This window comes from Mesoplodon mirus (genome assembly GCF_964341445.2).
Source record: "Mesoplodon mirus genome assembly, chromosome: 4".
Classification (NCBI taxonomy): domain Eukaryota; kingdom Metazoa; phylum Chordata; class Mammalia; order Artiodactyla; family Ziphiidae; genus Mesoplodon; species Mesoplodon mirus.
The window spans coordinates 161,866,150-161,882,298 of record NC_138979.1 but is presented as its reverse complement, the minus strand read 5'-3'; the positions used below and the strand labels follow the sequence as shown (position 1 = coordinate 161,882,298).

General features: G+C 40.6%; 1 protein-coding gene across 9 annotated transcripts in view; it reads right to left on the bottom strand.

Annotated features, from left to right (window-relative positions):
• The window catches only part of TTLL5 (tubulin tyrosine ligase like 5), a 315,626-nt gene that overhangs the window by 54,991 nt on the left and 244,486 nt on the right, over window positions 1–16,149 (bottom strand). For all 9 annotated transcript variants that reach the window (XM_082618539.1, XM_082618534.1, XM_082618536.1 and 6 more), the window contains one exon: window positions 820–902. In XM_082618539.1, the coding sequence (XP_082474665.1) occupies window positions 820–902 (83 nt within the window). The remainder of the gene's footprint in view (window positions 1–819; window positions 903–16,149) is intronic.

Genomic DNA, 16,149 nt, shown 5'->3' with positions numbered 1-16,149 from the left:
GCTGTCTATTGTTATTCTCTGCATCCCCAGCGCCAGATATCCGTCCCCACCCCACACAGCAGGCTCCCGCTGGCCTCCCTCTCTCCGAGAGACTCTAGGTTCCCTGACAGCAGGGACTGTCTAGTTCACCCTTTACGCACCCCAGTGCCCAGGATGTTACTTTCTCCAAGGAGGTGCTCAAAAATAAACACTTGTTGAGTTGAATCCAAGTGGATTTGCTTTCAATCTTCTGATTACCTATTAGTGTATTTTTATGAATTATTACTCACAGAAAACTATCCCTGGACCAATGCTGCCTGACTTCTATGTTGAGAGGCTTGAGGTCCTCAGCAACTACCTGGCAACAGACTATGACATTAGCATGACAGGATGCAGATTAGACCACAGCTCCAGCTCTGCAAGCATGGATCGTCTCCCATAGGCCCCTTGACTTTCTGAGCTTCTGCTTCCTCACGTGGAGGTGACAAAGTTATACCTCAAGGGGTTGTGGTGAGGATTTAGTGTGAGATACTACAGAAACAGTATTATGTGGAAATACCACAGAAACAGTAAAACACCCATCAAATACAGGCTTTTTACTAAATGCTGCAAATCTGATAACATTCTACCAGACGGGGAAATTTCGCCTACCCCACACTAGTTCTGGAAAACCATTTCATCCTAAAATGTTGCTGTCATTTGGAGGAAGACAGTAACCAAATGCCCACTTGCCAGTGCTCCAGAGGCCAGGATGCTTCGTTCTCTGAGCTGGAGCTCTCTTCAGAGGCAGGAGAGAACTTGCTGGCCCAGACCCTGCCCGCTGTCCCACCCGGAACTGACCTGTGGAGCTGGTGACGGGCACAAAGGCTGCAGAGTTAAGGCTGCTCTGGAGTCCGTCCAGCTGCCCTTCTGTGGAGGACGCTCTGAAACACAAGCAGCTTGGTTAGACCTGCAGACAGAAAGGTGAGGTCAACTGCAGCCCTGCAGTGGCTCTGCCTCTTGCTTTTGGTGTTGCCACTCATCCCCTTTCTTCTTTCAAGTAAATGTCGTCTTATCAGAAAGAACTTCTACGACCAACCTATCCCCTACTTCTGAAATGTTACATATTTTAAGATGTATTGTCCATCTCTCCCCACTGGAACACAGCTTCAAGAAAGCACGGGCTTTGATCACTACTGTGTCCCCAGTGCCTAAGAATTCAACAAATACTTACTGAATGAATACATTAAGTTCCTGGTATTGACTTGGATAAATCATAAGTAAAGACATTAAAAAAAAAGTTTCATGTAGAGCAGTGATTCTCAACTGGGGGAGGGAGGGGGGCAGATTTTGCTCCCTCCCCCCACCCTCCCACAGGGGACATTTGGTGATGTTGAGATATCTGTGGTTGCCACAACTGCGGGGCCTATGGCATCCAGTGGGTAGAGGCCAGGAATGGTGCTAAGCCTTCCCTACGGGGCACTAGAAAGTGCCCCAAAACAAAGAATATTCTGGTCCAAGGTGTCAACTGTGCTGAGGTTGAGAAGCCATATACAGAGGCACCTCCCCTTGTGCTACCTTTGACAAGAGACAGGACAGAGTATATTAGATTCTTCGGGCACAGGTTCCCCAGCCACTTGCCTTAGAAGTTCTATGACTGGCCTGATGCCCTACAGACCATGCCAGGTCTCCCTGTTATAGGCTCTTACAGCTTTGTCATTCTTTCATTGGATTTACAAAATTTATAGAACCGTGTAACTGGTTGCTTAATAGCAGTCATCCTTGCTAGAATGTGCGCTCCATGAAGACAGAGACTGCTTCAGTCTCATTCACTATTGTATCCATAGCTCCTAATATTGCATTTTGCACATACTAGGTACTTAATAAATATTTTTTGAAGTAATCTCACCCACTGCCCCATTAATACACTTATTTGTTGGGCCCATCTACCTTGACTTTAGCTGACATGTAACAATTTTACCTGGGAGATTCAAGTTCTCATACTCAGTTCTTTATTTGTTGAGCAGCATCCAACCCAACCTTTAGTACCTTCGCCCAACACTATTTTTCCATTTACTCACTCAAGCAAAAAATACTTATTAAGCATTCCTGTGCTTGGTGCTAGTGAGGAGGTAGGCATTTGGCAAATCCATAAGAAACAAACCATGTGATAAATGCTATGGAGAAAAAGCACAAGGTGTTATGAGAGAATGAAACAGGGAACCTGATTTAGATGGTGAGGAGAAAGGGAGTTCCCTGGTGGCCTAGTGGTTAGGATTCAGGCTTTTACCGCTGTGGCCCAGGATCAATCCCTCCTGGGTCGGGGAACAGAGATCCCCCAAGTCACGCTGCGCAGCCAAAAGAAAAAACCTCTTCAAAAAATAAATAAATAGGGCTTCCCTGGTGGCGCAGTGCCTAAGAATCCATCTGCCAACGCAAGGGCAGGTTCGAGCCCTGGTCCAGGAAGATCCCACATGCCGCAGAGCAACTAAGCCTGTGCGTCACAACTACTGAGCCTGCACTCTAGAGCTCCCATGCCACAACTACTGAGCCCGCATGCCACAACTACTGAAGCCCGCGTGTCTAGAGCCCGTGCTCCACAACAAGAGAAGCCACCACGATGAGAAGCCCACGCACCGCAATGAAGAGTAGCCCTCGCTCGCCACAACTAGAGAAAGCCCGCACGCAGCCAAAAATAAATAAATAAAATTTTTAAATAAATAAATAAATGAAATTTTAACTAACTAAATAAAAACCTTTAGTTGTGTACATGGTGAGGAGAGTGGTCAAGAATGGCCTTTCTGAGGAAATCGTGCTTCAGGCATGTCATGAAGTCTGGAGAAGCAGGCATTAGCCAAGAGCTGGGAACAGGAAAGAGCCTTTCACGGAGAAGAAATGTCCATATAATGATTCTGAGGCAGAAAGGGGCTTAGAATGTCGTAGGAGCCTTTAAAGACCAGTAAAGTGTGCGCGTGTGTGGTGGTTAGTCAGGCAGTGTTTGCCAAAGATCCCTGACGGGAATCACCTGGGCTCGCTTTTCAATCACACAGCTTTCCAGGCCCTTCACTTGGAGATTCTGATTCAGTGGTCTGGGATAGGCCTTGAGAACTCAGGCTTTTTTTAAGCTCCCCAGGTGCCCAGGTGATTCATATCACCAGAGAAGTCAGGGAAACACTGACTGGTGAGTAGAGGAAGGTGGGGTGGGAAGTGCTAGGGGAGGCTTAGGTGCCCAGGTGGTCCCTACACCCCTGATGGAGATGTGCCACTTGAGAACACACCCCAGCAGCGATGCAAGGATCACACTGTCTTACAGCCCTTCCCCTCTAGCGAGCCTCGATCTGGGCACTGCCCACTCCTTTCCACTTTTGCTTTGAGGACAGGGGAACCACAGAGGCAAAAAGGAGAGAAAGGAGAAGAGGGCTTTTTCCCTTTTCCCAAGCCTCAGCCTTGGAGAGCTACATCTGGAACGCTTATGCAATTTATTTAAGCCCCTTATGGACCCCAAAAAACCATCCAAAGCATCTGTAGGCCGATATTTGCGCTTCCAGGTCCAAGTGAAAAAGGAAAAGTTCTGGAGGGCCTAGGATGGGCTCTTTCCTTTATAAAAGTTAAAAAACCCAAAGGCCCATTCACTTGTGTTAGGAGCAGCTAAGGCAAGAAAACTTACGGGGCTGATCTCAGTGTCCTGGAGGAAGCCCTAGCGTTAGCAGTAAAAAGGGAAGCAGGCAGGTGAAATTTTGGAGGCAGTAGAATATGGGCAGGGAACAGAAAGCTTCCGGAGGCATGAGAAGAGTCCCTGGGGGTTTAGAGCTAGTGACTTCTTTCTCCTCCCTTCTCTGGAATTCCTCTCCCACCCTTCACCTTTATAGGCTTCCTCCTGTTGCTCACCCAAGATCTCCTGCCCCTGTGTCCCCTTTGTACCCAGTTCTACTCACTCTTCCATCCTCCTCCCTCCAGCAACTCCCACCACAGGCCTCAGGAGCCATTGCTGATTCCAACTTTGAACACCTCGAATGGTCCTACTGTTTCTCGCACGAGGTCCCCTTCTCCCCAGTGGAGGAGAAATGTGTCCACAGACATCCAAGCGGAAACTCAGAGTAAATTTTTCCATAGAGACACTGGTACACAAAATGGTTTGGGTTTATGTTATTACAACTTTAGGCACATCATGGGTAAATATGCTTTTGCTGTGATAACATCATTTCCTTGGGAAAATATGTTCCAACTTCTGGACAAACCACTCCGAAATGAGAACTTTTAAAACATCGCTTGTCTAGAGCCAGTATGTTAATTTGCACTTGGTGATCTGCTTCTGCAATGATTCTTTGCTGCTTTCCTGAAAGTACTTGTGTTTTACGAAGTATTTACATAGAAAGGTATGTATATGTCCCCTTGGTTGTTTCTTTCTTTCTTTTTTAAAAAAAATTTATTTATTTATTTATTTATTTACTTTTTGGCTGTGTTGGGTCTGTTGCTATGTGCTGGCTTTCTCTAGTTGTGGTGAGCAGGGGCCACTCTTCCTTGTGGTGTGTGGGCTTCTCATTGTGGTGGCTTCTCTTGTTGTGGAGTACGGGCTCTAGGCACGTGGGCTTCAGTAGTTGTGGCACACAGGCTCAGTAGTTGTGGCTCATGAGCTCTATAGCGCAGGCTCAGTAGTTGCGGTGCACGGCCTTAGTTGCTCCGCTGCATGTGGGATCTTCCAGGACCAGGGATTGATCCCGTGTCCCCTGCATTGGCAGGCGGATTCTTAACCACTGCACCACCAGGGAAGTCCCCCCCTTGGTTGTTTCTAAGTCTGTTACTGGGCTTTAATGTTAAGGTAACAGGACCTACGTCATAGGGTTGTTGAGGATTAAATAAGATGGTGGATGTAAAGCACATCCTAGTACAGTGCTGGGTTTTACATTAAGGGTGAAATAAACATTAACTATTACTAGTATTGTTATTTTTACTTAGGAATATTGACAATCTTTGCATTCACTATAAGCCTATCTACATTAAAAATATTAAGTTGCGTGACTCATTGATTCTAATTCAGTATGGATTATTGGTGCTAAACTGTAGAAGAATGACCACAGATATTCAGAACTTACAACTTAACAGAGATTTGCTATTGAAGTCAAAGGTAATTATTGGCAACCTACCAGTCAGAAATCAAAATCAGTCAGAATTACTCTTAAACTCCCTTTGGAAGACAGATCTCATTTGAGATTGACAAGCTGTCTCTTAATAAAGCTAATACACATCTTTTTTCCCTGTCAGCATCAGAATTAATCACTGTTTCTTCAACTGTGCACTAAATGAAGTAGCTGTCTTGTCATATAGAATATGCGTCTTTAAGCATGAGAATTACACATAGTACAGTGGGATGCTCTTCCTATAAGAGAAGAATGCATCTCCCATCTTGTCCTGAGGGGAATATCAAGTAGAATCAGCCACTATCGAAATTGTACTTTCTCCTTCTCTCTGAATAGCTGAATGTGCAAAGTTAAATGTGTGTTGGACGCAGCTACATTACCTGTGGTGTTCTAATCACAGTACAAATGGAATACAAAGAGGTGGTTAAAGATGAATTCAGAAAAATGAGTTTAAAAGTATACAGGGACTTCCCTGGTGATCCAGTGGGTAAGACTCCCCGCTCCCAATGCAGTGGGCCTGGGTTCGATCCCTGGTCGGGGAACTAGATCCCACGTGCATGCCACAACTAAGAGTCCACATGCCACAACTAAGAACCTGCAAGCCACAACTAGGACCTGGAGCAGCCAAAATAAATTAAAAAAAAAAAAAAAGTTCAAGAGTTTTGTGGTGAGAAATACTGAAAAGATGGGACGAGAAAGGTGCCGTTAACTTTATATCACACAAAAGTTAGAGTTCAAACCAAGAAGAGTGCTAGGTATGACTATCTGATCCTGTAGTTTTCCTTAATTGTTATTCTCGAAAATGGTGCAAGTTCTAGGAGACAGAAAAGAGATGTAGTCAAAGGTTGAGTGTTAGAGGCTTACTACAATCTCAGCTGTGGTAAAGGGCTTAGTTCAGATCCTTCTCTGCAGGTGAACTGTCTCTAATTATCAAAAGCTGCTGAAGGGCAGGATTCCTGATTGACAGAGCCCCTTAAAAACAAATAAGATATGTGGCCATATATGGCGGCAATGAAGAATTAGAAGAACTCCATTAACAGTGACATCTCCATGAAGGCAGGAACTCTCCTTGGGACATGTTCATAGCTAGTACCTAAAGAGTTTCCTTAAAAATTAAATATATACTTCCTAACCCAGGATTCAATTCACTTGCTCCATTTCTCTCTACTCCTCTTGCCTCTTCCATTTTCCTGCAGCCCAAGAAAGATCCTGATATGGGCATTGAGGGGAAACAGCTCTTCTGGGACTTTCTAAGAAGTTGTTCAATAATACGTTAGAAACAAATCCTATCTCTGTAAGTGGAAATATTGTCTTTAATAAATATTGCATTTATTATTTTGAAAGACTTCTTGTAGTGCAAGTCTCTACTTAGGGAATACAAGCTGATCAAATGGCTGGCTAGCAGTTCCAGTGGCATCAAGACCACACCATTGAGGGAGGGAGATGCATGAGGGAAGGGATGTGGGAACAGATGTATATGTATGACTGATTCACTTTGTTATAAAGCAGAAACTAATAAAAAAAAAATAATAATAATAAAAAAAAAAAAAAAAAAAAAAGACCACACCATGCAGCAGGCCTATATAACATGCCATCACCAAGGAGGGTTATAGTGAGTAAAACCCCCATTATCCATTTTGCTGGTAAGGGTGATGTGTCTTTTCATGGGTCTGTGTTTCCTTTATTTGTGGTTTCCTCCCCACACCCCACCCCAGGCCATTAGTTTAATCAGTGGAAGCTTTCCTGAAAGTGATATTCTTTCTTTAAGATCTGTTTTGTTCATTACTTCACAAGGTTGACTGTGGTCTGGTGCTATATTTCAAGGCTTTCCACATCTCTAACACAGAGGTACTAGTTTTCTATTTCACTGGTTTAGTGAAAGTCTATCTTGGATTCATGTCACCACATCAGGGATGACCATTCTGTAGAAGGAAGGACCCACAAAAGGAAAATGCTCAAGATTCTACAGAAAGAGTAGAGCGAGAAATGCTGAGCTTGTCAGGGTGTGGCAAGCGGCCACGGTGGCATCTGTGAAGGTCCTGAAAAGAAAAACCCTCAAACTTGATCATTTTTATAAAATACCGGTGACAATCAACCACTTTTCAATTCTCAAAGGACAGAGGAAATCCTAAGATGCAAGTTAGGTTAAAGAACTGAATTCCAAAAAAAAGACTTTGACTTTTCTTAGCGAACATTTACTCGCAGCCTAAATATCTTATAATTTTCCTTACAACATACCGACGTGCACACAAATGTTTGTGTAATGCTGTCCAGGGAGTACATATGCATTTCACAAACAGAAGCCAACATGCTACTCCTTAGCAAATAACAATTGGAACATTGCTAATGTGGGTCTGGTTCCAAAACCAATTTAAGAAACACTTAGTGAAGTCAACTTGTGTGCAGTAGTGGTGCACAGGGCTCATTTTCTAAACATCCTGCACATTATCTAATCCATCGTATTTCCTGTTACATTCCTTTTTATCCCTAATGTTATTTATGTGGGACTTTCTGTTTTTCTTATTTATTAGTCATTGCAGAGGTAAGCCTCGCTACTGTCTGCTGTCAATTTCATTCATTCCTGCACCAAGTGTTTAATGAACACCTAACATGTGCCAGACACTGACTGAGGCACTGTTCTCTCATGTTCTCCCATGTGCCAGGCTGTTCTAAGTGATTTCTATATTTTTATTATTTTATTTTTCTTAATTTACTCTGTTGTTTCTTTTATAGCATTTCAAGTTAAATGATTAACTCACTGATTTTCAATCCTTCCTGACTTTGTAATACCTGTATCTAAGATTACAAGTTTACTTTCGAGTACAGTTTTGGCTATCCCACAAATTTGATATGTCATACTTTCATAGCCATTCAGTTCTAAATGTTTTATGATTTTCATTAGGACTACCTCTTTAACAACTGAGTATTATATACTCTATTTAAAAAATTTCAAACACATAGGCCTTAAAAAAGATCTTATTATTTCTAAATTAAGTATATTTATTATAGTTATAGAGTGTGATATTGATGTTTTGAAACGGGTGGAGCCTTCATTTCTGACACACTATGTGCTGCAGTTTTATAAATATTCCACGTATACTTTAAAAGAATGTATATTATCCCTTTTGGGCCCAGGAGTCTGTGCATGGCTATTAATGTTTTCCTGTGAGTTGTGACTCATAAGGGGGTTGTAAAATCAATTTAGGGGACACAATCAGCATTTTAAACAGGATAGGAGCCCACATCCGTACCTCTCCCTCCCCCTGGTCTGAGTGAGCCAGAGTCCCCTAATCAGCTGCTCCTTTAACCCCGTCCTGTCTGAGTGAAGAACAGATGCCCTCAGGCGACCTACACGCAGAGGTGGGGCCAAATCCAAAGCTGAACCCTGGGAGCTGTGAGAACAAAGGACAGAAAGGGAAATCTCTCCCAGCAGCCTCAGGAGCAGCGGATTAAAGCTCCACAATCAACTTGATGTACCCTGCATCTGTGGAATACCTGAATAGACAACGAATCATCCCAAATTGAGGAGGTGGACTTTGGGAGCAAGATATATTATTTTTTCCCCTTTTGCTCTTTTTGTGAGTGTGTATGTGTGTGTTTCTGTGTGAGATTTTGTCTGTATAGCTTTGCTTTCACCATTTGTCCTAGGGTTCTGTCTGTCCGTTTTTTTTTTTTAACTTAAAAAAATTTTTTTCTTAATAATTATTTTTTATTTTAATAACTTTATTTTACTTTACTTTATTTTATTTTATCCTCTTTCTTTCTTTCTTTCTTTCTATTTTTTCTCCCTTTTATTCTGAGCCATGTGGATGAAAGGCTCTTGGTGCTCCAGCCAGGAGTCAGTGCTGTGCCTCTGAGGTGGGAGAGCCAACTTCAGGACACTGGTCCACAAGAGACCTCTCAGCTCCACGTAGTATCAAACGGCGAAAATCTCCCAGAGATCTCCATCTCAACACCAACACCCAGCTTCACTCAACGACAAGCAAGCTACAGTGCTGGACACCCTATGCCAAACAACTAGCAAGACAGGAACACAGCCCCATCCATTACCAGAGAGGCTGCCTAAAATCATAAGGCCACAAACACCCCAAAACACACCACCAGACGAGGACCTGTCCAACAGAAAGACAAGATCCAGCCTCATCCACCAGAACACAGGCACTAGTCCCCTCCACCAGGAAGCCTACACAACCCACTGAACCAACCTTAGCCACTGGGGACAGACACCAAAAACAACGGGAACTACAAACCTGCAGCCTGCGAAAAGGAGACCCCAAACACAGTAAGTTAAGCAAAATGAGAAGACAGAAAAGCACACAGCAGATGAAGGAGCAAGGTAAAAACCCACCAGACCTAATAAATGAAGAAGAAATAGGCAGTCTACCTGAAAAAGAATTCAGAATAATGATAGTAAAGATGATCCAAAATCTTGGAAATAGAATGGTGAAAATACAAGAAACGTTTAACAAGGACCTAGAAGAAGTAAAGAGCAAACAATGATGAACAACACAATAAATGAAATTAAAAATTCTCTAGAAGGGATCAATAGCAGAATAACTGAGGCAAAAGAACGGATAAGTGACCTGGAAGATAAAATAGTGGAAATAACTACTGCAGACCAGAATAAAGAAAAAAGAATGAAAAGAACGGAGGACAGTCTCAGAGACCTCTGGGACAACATTAAATGCACCAACATTCAAATTATAGGGGTCCCAGAAGAAGAAGAGAAAAAGAAAGGGACTGAGAAAATATCTGAAGAGATTATAGTTGAAAACTTCCCTAATATGGAAAGGAAATAGTTAATCAAGTCCAGGAAGCACAGAGAGTCCCATACAGGATAAATCCAAGGAGAAACATGCCAAGACACATATTAATCAAACTATCAAAAATTAAATACAAAGAAAACATATTAAAAGCAGCAAGGGAAAAACAACAAATAACACACAAGGGAATCCCCATAAGGTTAACAGCTGATCTTTCAGCAGAAACTCTGCAAGCCAGAGGGAGTGGCAGGACATATTTAAAGTGATGAAGGAGAAAAACCTACAACCAAGATTACTCTACCCAGCAAGGATCTCATTCAGATTTGATGGAGAAATTAAAAACTTTACAAACAAGCAAAAGCTAAGAGAATTCAGCACCACCAAACCAGCTTTACAACAAATGCTAAAGGAACTTCTCTAGGCAGAAAACACAAAAGAAGGAAAAGACCTACAGTAACAAACCCAAAACAATTAAGAAAATGGGAATAGGAACATACATATTGATAATTACCTTAAATGTAAATGGATTAAATGCTCCCACCAAAAGACACAGAATGGCTGAATGGATACAAAAACAAGACCCGTATACATGCTGTCTACAAGAGACCCACTTCAGACCTAGGGACACATACAGACGGAAAGTGAGGGGATGGAAAAAGATACTCCATGCAAATGGAAATCAAAAGAAAGCTGGAGTAGCAATTCTCATATCAGACAAAATAGACTTTAAAATAAAGACTACTAGAAGAGACAAAGAAGGACACTACATAATGACCAAGGGATCGATCTAAGAAGAGGATATAACAATTGTAAATATCTATGCACCCAACATAGGAGCACCTCAATACATAAGGCAAATACTAACAGCCATAAAAGGGGAAATCGACAGTAACACACTCATAGTAGGGGACTTTAACACCCCACTTTCACCAATGGACAGATCATCCAAAATGAAAATAAATAAGGAAACACAAGCTTTAAATGATACATTAAACAAGATGGACTTAATTGATATTTATAGGACATTCCATCCAAAAACAACAGAATACACATTTTTCTCAAGTGCTCATGGAACATTCTCCAGGATAGATCATATCTTGGGTCACAAATCAAGCCTTGGTAAACATAAGAAAATTAAAATCGTACCAAGTATCTTTTCCGACCACCATGCTACGAGACGAGATATCAATTACAGGAAAAGATCTGTAAAAAATACAAACACATGGAGGCTAAACAATACACTACTTAATAACAAAGTGATCACTGAAGAAATTAAAAAATACCTAGAAACAAATGACAATGGAGACACGACGACCCAAAACCTATGGGATGCAGCAAAAGCTGTTCTAAGAGGGAAGTTTATAGCAGTACAATCCTACCTTAAGAAACAGGAAACATCCCAAATAAACAACCTAACCTTGCACCTAAAGCAATTAGAGAAAGAAGGACAAAACCCCCCCCCAAAGTTAGCAGAAGGAAAGAAATCATAAAGATCAGATCAGAAATAAATGAAAAAGAAATGAAGGAAACGATAGCAAACATCAATAATACTAAAAGCTGGTTCTTTGAGAAGACAAACAAAATTGATAAACCGTTAGCCAGACTCAACAAGAAAAAAAGGGAGAAGACTCAAATCAATAGAATTAGAAATGAAAAAGGAGAGGTAACAACTGACACTGCAGAAATACAAAGGATCATGAGAAATTACTACAAGCTATGCCAATAAAATGGACAACCTGGAAGAAATGGACAAATTCTTAGAAATGCACAACCTGCCGAGACTGAACCAGGAAGAAATAGAAAATATGAACAGACCAATCACAAGCACTGAAATTGAAACTGTGATTAAATTTCTTCCAACAAACAAAAGCTCAGGACCAGATGGCTTCACAGGCAAATTCTATCAAACATGTAGAGAAGAGCTAACACCTATCCTTCTCAAACTCTTCCAAAATATAGCAGAGGGAGGAACACTCCCAAACTCATTCTACGAGGCCACCATCACCCTGATACCAAAACCAGACAAAGATGTCACAAAGAAAGAACAGTACAGGCCAATATCACTGATGAACATAGATGCAAAAATCCTCAACAAAATACTAGCAAACAGAATCCAACAGCACATTAAAAGGATCATACACTATGATCAAGTGGGGTTTATTCCAGGAATGCAAGGATTCCTCAATGTATGCAAATCAATCAATGTGATATACCATATTAACAAATTGAAGGAGAAAAACCATATGATCATCTCATTAGATGCAGAGAAAGCTTTCTACAAAATTCAACACCCATTTATGATAAAAACCCTGCAGAAAGTAGGTATAGAGGGAACTTTCCTCAACATAATAAAGGCCATATATGACAAACCCACAGCCAACATTGTCCTCAGTGGTGAAAAACTGAAACCATTTCCACTAAGATCAGGAACAAGACAAGGTTGCCCACTCTCACCAGTATTATTCAACATAGTTTTGGAAGTTTTAGCCACAGCAATCAGAGAAGAAAAAGAAATAAAAGGAATCCAAATTGGAAAAGAAGTAAAGATGTCACTGTTTGCAGATGACATGATACTATACATAGAGAATCCTAAAGATGCTACCAGAAAACTACTAGAGCTAATCAATGAATTTAGTAAAGTAGAAGGATACAAAATTAATGCACAGAAATCTCTGGCATTCCTATATACTAATGATGAAAAATCTGAAAGTGAAATTAAGAAAATGCTCCCATTTACCATTGCAACAAAAAGAATAAAATATCTAGGAATAAACCTATGTAAGGAGACAAAAGACCTGTATGCAGAAAATTATAAGACACTGATGAAAGGAATTAAAGATGATACAAATAGATGGAGAGATATACCATGTTCTTGGATTGGAAGAATCAACATTGTGAAATGACTCTACTACCCAAAGCAATCTACAGATTCAGTGCAATCCTTATCAAACTACCACTGGCATTTTTCACAGAACTAGAACAAAAAATTTCACAATTTGTATGGAAACACAAAAGACCCCGAATAGCCAAAGCAATCTTGAGAACAAAAAATGGAGCTGGAGGAATCAGGCTCCCTGACTTCAGACTATACGACAAAGCTAGAGTAATCAAGACAGTATGGTACTGGCACAAAAACAGAAATACAGATCAATGGAACAGGATAGAAAGCCCAGAGATAAACCCACGCACATATGGTCATCTTATCTTTGATAAAGGAGGCAAGAATATACAGTGGAGAAAAGACAGCCTCTTCAATAAGTGGTGCTGGGAAAACTGGACATGTACATGTAAAAGTATGAAATTGGAACACTCCCTAACACCATACACAAAAATAAACTGAAAATGGATTAAAGACCTAAATGTAAGGCTAGACACTATAAAACTCTTAGAGGAAAACATAGGCAGAACACTCTATGACATAAATGACAGAAAGATCCTTTTTGACCCACCTCCTAGAGAAATGGAAATAAAAACAAAGATAAACAAATGGGACCTAATGAAACTTCAAAGGTTTTGCACAGCAAAGGAAACCATAAACAAGACCAAAAGACAACCCTCAGAATGGGAGATAATATTTGCAAATGAAGCAACTGACAAAGGATTAATCTCCAAAATTTATAAGCAGCTCATGCAGCTCAATAACAAAAAAACAACCCAATCCAAAAGTGGGCAGAAGACCTAAACAGACGTTTCTCTAAAGAAGATATACAGATTGCCAACAAACACATGAAAGAATGTTCAACATCATTAATCATTAGAGAAATGCAAATCAAAACTACAACGAGATATCATCTCACACTGGTCAGAATGGCCATCATCAAAAAATCTAGAAACAATAATGCTGGAGAGGGTGTGGAGAAAAGGGAACCCTCTTGCACTGTTGGTGGGAATGTAAACTGATACAGCCACTATGGAGAACAGTATGGAGGTTCCTCAAAAAACTACCAGTAGAACTACCATACGACCCAGCAATCCCACTACTGTGCATATACCCTGAGAAAACCATAATTCAAAAAGAGTCATGTACCAAAATGTTCATTGCAGCTCTATTTACAATAGCCAGGACATGGAGCAACCTAAGTGTCCATCAACAGATGAATGGATAAAGAAAATGTGGCACATATATACAATGGAATATTACTTAGCCATAAAAAGAAACGAAATTGAGTTATTTGTAGTGAGGTGGATGGACCTAGAGTCTGTCATACAGAGTGAAGTAAGTCAGAAAGAGAAAAACAAATACTGTATGCTAACACATATATATGGAATCTAAGAGAAAAAAAAGGTCATGAAGAACCTAGGGGTAAGATGGGAATAAAGACACAGACCTACTAGAGAATGGACTTGAGGGTATGGGGAGGGGGAAGGGTAAGCTGTGACAAAGTGAGAGAGTGGCATGGACATATATACACTACCAAACGTAAGGTAGATAGCTAGTGGGAAGCAGCCGCATAGCACAGGGAGATCAGCTCGGTGCTTTGTGACCGCCTGGAGGGGTGGGATAGGGAGGGTGGGAGGGAGGGAGACGCAAGAGGGAAGAGATATGGGAACATATGTAAATGTATAATTGATTCACTTCGTTATAAAGCAGAAACTAACACACCATTGTAAAGCAATTATACTCCAGTAAAGATGTTAAACAAATAAAAGTCATTTCTGAAACCCAAGTCTTTAGATTATAGTACACATCACAGTCTTTCTTTAAACCCAGCACCGTGTCTTTCGTGAGGCTGTTCGCAAGAACTAGCTTCTCAAGTCTCAGAAATAACATCTTGAGACTGAAATATCAAACTCTTCCATAAAGAAGGAGCCAGCACGTTATACTATCTCACTTGAGATCCAGTCAGGAAGACTTGGGTATGCCTGAATGAACATGAGCAACTACTACGGCTCTTCTCTCTTGGATGTTATGACCATGGGTCAGTTGGTGTGAACTGTTCTGGCCTCCATGGCTTCACCTTTTCTATGAAATTTATAGTTCCAAAGTGTCATATCCTAGTGAGAGTTTAAAATCCCAGTGAGAGAAATAGGATCATCACCAACTGTACGGACTAGGTACACTCTCTCAAGCGTTTTCATGTGTAATTATGCTTCAGTGCATAATGTCTGTGAAAAATAAATAAATAAATAAATAAATAAAAAGGATAGGAGGTAGTATTTCGTGAAACTTTTATTTCATATACGTACATAGAGATATTTTTACTGGGTTGCATATAAAATGTATTTTTAAATTATGAGTGGTGGTCAAAAAAGATCAAAAGCCACTTACTAAAGCAAACTGTTAATTCTCCATTTCAAATATTCAAAATCTTCAGAAATTTTTGTTTGAGTTACATATCAGTTACTGATAGAAGTATATTTAAATAAATCACTCACCATGATAATTTGTGAATTTCTCTTAAATAATTTTGTTAGCTTTTGATTTATATATTTTGAAGTTAAGTGCATACAAGTGCTTTTCTTTATCCCTGTCAATGATTTTTGCTTAATTTCATTTTATCTATGGCTATACTAGTTTTCCTTCTAATTAGTATTGCATGGTTTACCTTTTTTCCAATCTTTGACCTTTCTGCAAGATTTTACTTTAGGTATGTCTCTTTTTTTTTTTTTTTTTTTTTTTTGTGGTACGCGGGCCTCTCACTGTTGTGGCCTCTCCCGTTGCGGAGCACAGGCTCCGGACGCGCAGGCTCAGCGGCCATGGCTCATGGGCCTATCCGCTCCGTGGCATGTGGGATTTTCCTGGACTGGGGCATGAACCCGTATCCCCTGCATCAGCAGGCGGACTCTCAACCACTGAGCCACCAGGGAAGCCCTCAAATTATTATTTTTTTGCCTTCTTTCTTGAATGACAATTTAGCTATATATAAAATTATAGACTGAAAGTTACTTTACCTTAACACTGTAAAGCTATCAGCTCTTGTCTTCTGCCACTTATTACTTCTGAAGAGAAGAATGCTGGTATTCTGTTTTCCTTTGTAGTTAAAGTGAGTTTTCTTTCAGATAATACGTGAGACTCCCCATTTACGCTTGATGGTCTGCACTGTCACTATGATATGTCTGGAGGTGCATTTATATTGGTACAAGAAATGATTTTTTTTTTAGCTGAGGACTCATATCTTTCTCCCATTCCAGAAAATTCTCAGTTATTATTTTTTAAAGTATTGCTTGTTCATCTATCCTTCAGCTCTCTCTTCTGATATTCCTATCAGAGTCACATGTCATGCTCCACAAGATACTGCTAGATACATCATCTAATATGTCTGACCATTCAAAAATATTAATTTCATCTG